We start from the raw sequence: 7500 nt of genomic DNA on the forward strand, positions 1-7500 counted from the left end.
TGGCGGGGTGGGGGATATATGTGTGTGTGTGTGTGTGTGGCGGGGTGGGGGATATATAGGTGTGTGTGTGGCGGTGGAGGATAGGGAGTGGGGTTGGGGAGGGGGGGGGGTACTGTTGGGGTTAAGTAGGAAAACCAGGTAGCATTCGGTTCGTGTATACCCACCCGAAAATGCACAAGAACATTGGTTGATTAATATCAACATGGCCGAAGCAATGTTTTCATAAAAGAAGCGGTCTTGTACAGGCACATGTTGAATTTGGGTTACATGTGTTGCAGAGTATTTGAAAATCCGTAGGCATAAAAACATGCAAAGAAGAGTGATAGGTCCCTGTTGTGAATATAGTCAAGTGGATAAATTGATTACTTATGTCCCATAACAGCACTAAAGAGTTATTCGTGAAGTAAATCACTTTTTTGATTTGTATTTGACACGCTCCCCCGAGATTCTGTTTTTGTGCTGTAGTACGTTCCCCCTATAAGCCTTTGTACACTCCCCCGAAGATAAACAAATACGAATTTGGGAAAAATAGCTGTTTTTGAGCAAGCTGCATCCATGTCAACCTATGCCGTACGTTTATCAAATAACAGACATCTGGTTGAATAGTTAACTTTGCTTTTCTGTGCCTGAATATCAACATAATCTGCACTGTATCATCATTCAAACATCAAACTTTGTTTGCACTCTAGTACACTTAACCTAGGTGGGGTCACAGAAGTATTTCACCCCTTTGTTTCTGCTTCGAGTCATGTACGCATAATTTTGTATTTGTAATTTGGTTTTCACTTAAACACACTGAGGGTCCCGGTCGAGATTTTCATTGTAAATATCGTTTTAAGGACAATGGTGAATCTTCTAAAGGCGTTGATATAGACTTTGGTGTGTCACAACACAGAAAGCTGAATGAAAAATGCAGCACTTTGTTTTTGTTGAAAGGTGTGAAAATTACCCGTGTAATGTCGTTTTCAAACACAAATGGAAACAGCGTCAGATCAGCAAAACAAAAGAAAAGCGTATAGACTGCAACAGAAAATTCAACACGTCTTACTGGTCGAGAGCTTTCTCATCACTGGCAACAGAGACAACGTGACCTGAAAAAACGTGCGGTATTCAAAAGTCAACTCTGGCGCCTGAATAATTGCTTGTTTAAGGGATCTCTCCCACACAAACAGCATATTCGTGAAAGGGTAGCATTTTATTTGGTAATACATTTTTGGCTGTGACACATACACCATCTGCAATCATCTTTTACGGCAACTTAAATATGATTTATCTGAATGCGTGAATATTGCCTCACGCGAATTTTTATTTATTCAATTGATATGAAAGACATGTAATATAAATGTATGCGGCGTGGTAAGGTGTCAAAAGCATTTTTAATTTTTGCTCGACCTATATCATGAGCTAGCTGTTTTGTTAACAGACACTTCCTTTTCAGTTTCAGATCTCTCTCTCCTGGTAAAATGGATGGATCAAAGTTTAAATGCTGCCATTGCGAGAAAATAATATGTACAACATTGCATTTCGGAGCACAGCAATGTGGCTCCAAAATTTAGAGAACTTTTGCTGAGTGCCGATTCAGGCAAGTGGACCTGTCCTATGTGACAAAAGAACTGCCTTTTATTCCTGCCGAAGTAGTGCAGAATGGGCTAGATATAGTGATTGGCGAAAACCCAAAGATTTTACTTTTACCGAAATAGTGGTCGAAGTTTGCGGATCATGAAAAATGCAAGCTTCAGTTAAATACTGCAAGCTCGCATTTTTCATGATTTGCGAACTTCGACCTATATTGTTACTATCGACTGTGACTCATTGTGTAACCTCTACTTATATATAAATATGTATTTATGTTGAAGTTCGACACGAAATACCCTTCTCTTAGGGAGTTAACCAAGCCGATAACTGTACGAAAAGCAATGGTAAACTGTCGGGGGATCGTACGAAGAAATGAAATCATTTATAGGGGGAGCGTATCAAAGGTGGTCGGGGGAGTGTATCTATAAAATTCCGAGTGTCCTAATTAATCGTCCAAATATAGAAAGATCGAAAGCTTTGAAATGATCATTGGTGGTTCAAAGCAAGTGTTTTAGAAAGAATATCCCCGGATAAACAAATCGAAGCACAATAACTGCTGCCTTGAGTAAAACGTGGGGAAAGGTAAAAATAGACTAAAATAATACTTGTTACAGCACAAATCGTGTAAGTGCTCTTCGAAATGCCATCCAAAGTAGACGTATGAAAGCATGAAGTTAGTTTAGTACATTAGCAAGCAGCGCTATCAAAATCAAGTGACTCAATTGACGAAAAGTATCCTTTTTATGCGTTTTAGTATGCGACTCACCTTTATTTCGCGTCGTTTCCGCAAACAGGATGCTAGGGGGAGTGTGCTCAGAATATTTGGATCGACGGCGTGAAACAACAGTAACGCAACGGTAGCGCTCTCACACACTGAGTCACAGTTGTCATACCCGCATTCCACACATCCGTTCTAGGTCCCGTTCCCTTACCGACCAAGGACGGCTGCCACTATGGTCAGACGCTGCTGAAAGATGCAAAAAAACGGCCGTTTGCGCAGCGTTCCATTGTTGTGGCAGCAGTCCTTGGTTGGTACGGGAACGGGACAAAGAACGGTTGTGTGGAAAGGGGGTATAACTTTTGACACCGACAAACTGAAGAATGAACAGATCTATGAGGTAACCGTCTCAATGGTCCAGGCTCAGGAAACAAAGAGTATATATGGCCTGGGGCGATTGTAGCTTCCCTTCTTCGTGTATATAAATATGTAAATAGTAGAGCATAGTGCAATTTCATGTTGGCATCTTCTCCACTGAAAGCTATAACCCAAAGACTGAAGACCAAAGTGCTTTACCCCACTTCTGACCCGAATCACCCCCTTTCTGCTAGGTACACGTGCACTCAAGTTAACCTCTGCTTTGACCTGTGTGCCAGGAGTCGGATGAGAGAGAGAGAGAGAGAGCGAGAGAGAGAGAGAGAGAGAGAGAGAGAGAGAGAGCGAGAGAGAGAGAGAGAGAGAGAGAGAGAGACACACACACACACATACATAGACAGAGACAGACATAGAAAGACAGAAGCGGAGAGACTGCGGCCATCAATAAGTGTGTCAGCGTGTGTGTGTGTCTGTCGGTATGCGCGCGTGTGTGAAAAGTCTCTATGGATGTTCCCTTGCCTCAGCATCGAGCCACCACTCTGTCTTCAAATCCCAGCTGACCAAACTGCGGCTTGAAAGTCTGGGTGTTGCAGGCAGATGTGGACCAAGAAAGAGATGCACCGAACTCACAGATTGAGTGCAGATGATACCAGGCTACGTTGAACAATAAGCAATGATCTTAGACAAAGACTTTGTGAGGCTGTGTAACCGTTGCACATGTCGATGAATGCAGAAAGCACCCCGGCACAGACAATGCCGCTCGAGAGACCTTTAAAATTGTGCTGTTAACACCCCGGCTTTGCCAATACAGAGGATAAGATGGAAACACACAAAGTGATGCGACTTATGTAACGTCTAGTCAACGCCTTGATCTGTGCCCTCGTTGAACCCTTAGCGCAATCATATGGTATATAGGCCTATACTATATTTACTGGTGTTCCAAACAAAGGGACACAATCCAAAGGATCGTTGTCGGGTTTCCATTCAAAAGCTGCCTCGAATAAAACCTGTCAGTTGAGCTTAGTAAATCTATAGTGACCCCGCATATGGGTCAATAAAGTCTTCCTCTGCCGGGGCTCAAACAGTCAGGCCAATTACGAACCTTTTAGAGTTGGTATCCAAAGACAATGTAAGAATGTATTGACAAAGGTTGACATTGACCAGTCTTGTGTTGACGGTGTGTGCAGGTGTCCATGTTAGACGGCCGGGGTAACGCCATCCACACAACGGAACCCGGAGCTAAGACAGGAAGTGCGTGGGACAGCGAGGTCACGTGGCCTTACTGTATGTACTCACCTTCAGGAAAGGTCAAGGTAAGGGGCCATAAATGTTGCACCGTATCAGTTTTTCTAGTCTACAAGGTGTAATTAAAGGCAAGCAGCCGTCACACGATATGATTTTCCTAAAATGTGCCGGTCACATGGTGGAATAATCGCATAAGTATAACGTTAGAATGAAAATAAATGTATTCAGTAAGCAGTCTTTTACGTATTCGGCATACACAAACTGACGTAGAGATGTTTGTAGCGAGTGCTGACCGTTCGAGTCGTACAAGCCATGTATGCTTAGATACCTTTCAAAAAGTGAGCAGTTAGACAAATGGTTACTTTTCACACTTAAATAACCACACCCTTTCGTTTCCTTTTCTCGGCCAAGCACTGCGACTTGTAAAACCTCATACTGAGATGTGTTAAATGTCAGTGGCGAGGCCCGGCCTCCAATAAGAGGACATCTTCCAACAAGTTGCGTGTTCTGTGGTCCCTTATTCTACTGATTTGACCAAAACATGCCCGTCTTGGAGAAAAAAACACTGCATTTTTTACGGACACTTTTGGCAAATCATCGGGTGTTTTTCTCCATTACGCGCACCATTGTAAATATGAAAGAATAGTACAGTGGAACTTGCCCTGGCGACCACCTCTCGGTTGATATGACCACCTGCTTATTACGACCACCTCTCGGTTGATATGACCACCTGCTTATTACGACCACCACAAAGGATCCCCGTATAATCTGTATAAGTCGTCTTTCCATACCTGTCCGAACGATCACTTTTGGTCGGCCCCTTGGGTAGTCGTTATAGGCAGGTTCGACTGTACCTGGCAAGAGGAAAGACTGGACATGCAGCGATTGAGTGGTGGCCATGGTGTGTGCAGGGCAAGCTGATCTACGCCAACTACGGGCGGCCTCAGGACTTTAAGTTGCTGGACAAGAAGGGTGTAGACCTTGACCAAGCCATCGTCATCATGAGATACGGCAAGACCAGTCGCGGCAAGAAGGTCAGTGTTGCACACCTTGCTTTACACTGCACTTTATCATTAACTGGCCTTTTTTCTTTTTTCTATCTTTTTACACATACACAATTCCGGCACAGATAGACTGCTAACGGTACACAATCCAGACTCAAAATACCAAGAGATTACGTACCTGAACACGACAACGCATTTACTAGTACGTCGATCTGGTGGTCTTGAATTAAAGGCACAGTAAGCCTCCCGTAAACCATCACAGAGCTCCCCGAGCGTCTACATACAGTACCAGCATACTTCCATTTGAACGTTCACCGAACGGGAACATCCTGGCTGCTTTCTGTCGAGCGTGAGAAATTTTCAAAGAATTTATTTTCGTGGACTTGCTCCTTTACAACAATGGCGCCTCGTTTTGGTGCTGGACGGCTGTTATGAATATTCAACTACCGGAAATCACGCCCGGACAGTAAGCCTCCCGTAAACCATCACAGATACTGTCAGGCTTTTACACACAATACAAACACCCTTCCATTTGAACGCTCACCAAACGGGAACATCCTAGGTGCCCTACGTAAAGAGCGAGCAATTTTTAAAGAATTAATTTTGCAGAATGTCTCGAACACTTTTTGGACCCATCCTGAACTCAGTTCAAAAATGAGTTACTTCCCTTCGGGTCTCATTCTATCGATGTAAACTGGCCATAGCCGTGGATCGATGATTATCAGAATGTTTTTGGACCGTGGTGCGTTTTTGCGCTAGACCTAACTTTTAAAATCTAAATAATAAATTGACAGCTTGTTACACAAACATTCTTTAATCATAAAAGAATTCTTTTTTCATCAAGACTAGGTCAGTACAATTCGAAGTTGTGAAAGTTTGAAAAAAGAAAAGCCCGGAAGCAGGGTCACGCAAGGGTCGTAACAGACGACAGTTTATGCATATCGCCGTTCCTCTCAACAGTCAAAAGCCATCGCTAGAGTTCTTGTGAACCACAGCCGTTTGTTTCGTGCATAAAAACGTGCTATTGTAGATAAGCTGACATCGAGTCGCATTCAAATGACAAACCGTGACGACTACATTGTGAAAAAGGGAAACTGGATCACACGGGTTCACGATGGCTCAGGGGTAAGTTAAACAACGCAAAAATAAATTCTTTGAAAATTGTTCGCTCTTTACGGATGGCACCTAGGATGTTCTCAATCGGTGAGTGTTTAAATGAAAGGGTGTTTGTACTGTGTGTAAAAGCCTGACCGTATCTGTGATGGTTTACGGGAGGCTTACTGTGCCTTTAACAAACAAGTCGCGTAAGGCGAAATTACTACATTTAGTCAAGCTGTGGAACTCACAGAATGAAACTGAACGCACTGCATTTTTTCACAATGACCGTAGTCCGCCGCTTGTGCAAAACGGAGTGAAACTGACGAGCCTGTTCAGCGCGGTAGTGGTTTCGCTTTGCTGCATAGCACGCTTTTCTGTACCTCTCTTCGTTTTAACTTTCTGAGCGTGTTTTTAATCCAAACATATCATACCTATATGTTTTTGGAATCAGGAACCGACAAGAAATAAGATGAAATTGTTTTTAAATCGATTTCGGAAATTTAATTTTGATCATAATTTTTATACTTTTAATTTTCAGAGCTTGTTTTTAATCCAAATATAACATATTTATATGTTTTTGGAATCAGAAAATGATGAAGAATAAGATGAACGTAAATTTGGATCGTTTTATAAAATAAAACATTTTAATTACAATTTTCAGATTTTTAATGACTAAAGTCATTAATTAATTTTTAAGCCACCACGCTGAAATGCAATACCGAAGTCCGACCTTCGTCGAAAATTGCTTTACAAAAATTTTAATAAATTTTGATAAAAAAATGAGGGTGTGACAGTGCCGCCTCAACTTTTACAAAAAGCCGGATATGACGTCATCAAAAGTATTTATCGAAAAAATGAAAAAAACATCCGGGGATATCATTCCCAGAAACTCTCATGTAAAATTTCATAAAGATCGGTCCAGTAGTTTGGTCTGAATAGCTCTACACACACACACGCACAGACAGACAGACAGACAGACAGACAGACAGACACACACACACACACACACACACACACACACACACCATGACCCTCGTCTCGATTCCCCCTCTACGTTAAAACATTTAGTCAAAACTTGACTAAATGTAAAAATGGGGGAGTGTTCGCTCCGCTATTTCAATTATCTTGACAGATCACTGGGAACACGCAAAAAAGTTCCTTGTTTCCAATTCCCGGGCCGACCCTATTGTTTCCTCTCGACCCTCTAGCGGCCATATTTCGCTTGATTTCCGGCTAGTAAAAAAACATAGACGCCTGTGTACATGAAAAAATAACTTTCAAAAAACCAAAAAAACAAGTCGCATGAAGCGAAATTACTGCATTTAGTCAATCTGTCGAACTCACAACATGAAATTAACAGACTGCATACTTTTTCCTTCACCAAAACATAGCTTTGTAATCCACGGCAATGCGCCAAGAAAGCGCTAAATACGTGCACAAAAAAACGCGCAGAAAATGATAAGGCCAAAAAAAAAAAATAGGTGT

General features: G+C 42.2%; 1 protein-coding gene across 3 annotated transcripts in view; it reads left to right on the forward strand.

Annotated features, from left to right (window-relative positions):
- The window catches only part of LOC138970889 (N-acetylated-alpha-linked acidic dipeptidase 2-like), a 42618-nt gene that overhangs the window by 11294 nt on the left and 23824 nt on the right, over positions 1–7500 (forward strand). For all 3 annotated transcript variants that reach the window (XM_070343466.1, XM_070343465.1, XM_070343464.1), the window contains exons 4-5: positions 3856–3981; positions 4825–4947. In XM_070343466.1, coding sequence (XP_070199567.1) covers positions 3856–3981; positions 4825–4947 — 249 coding nt within the window. The remainder of the gene's footprint in view (positions 1–3855; positions 3982–4824; positions 4948–7500) is intronic.

Source organism: Littorina saxatilis, linkage group LG7 (genome assembly GCF_037325665.1).
Source record: "Littorina saxatilis isolate snail1 linkage group LG7, US_GU_Lsax_2.0, whole genome shotgun sequence".
Lineage (NCBI taxonomy): Eukaryota > Metazoa > Mollusca > Gastropoda > Littorinimorpha > Littorinidae > Littorina > Littorina saxatilis.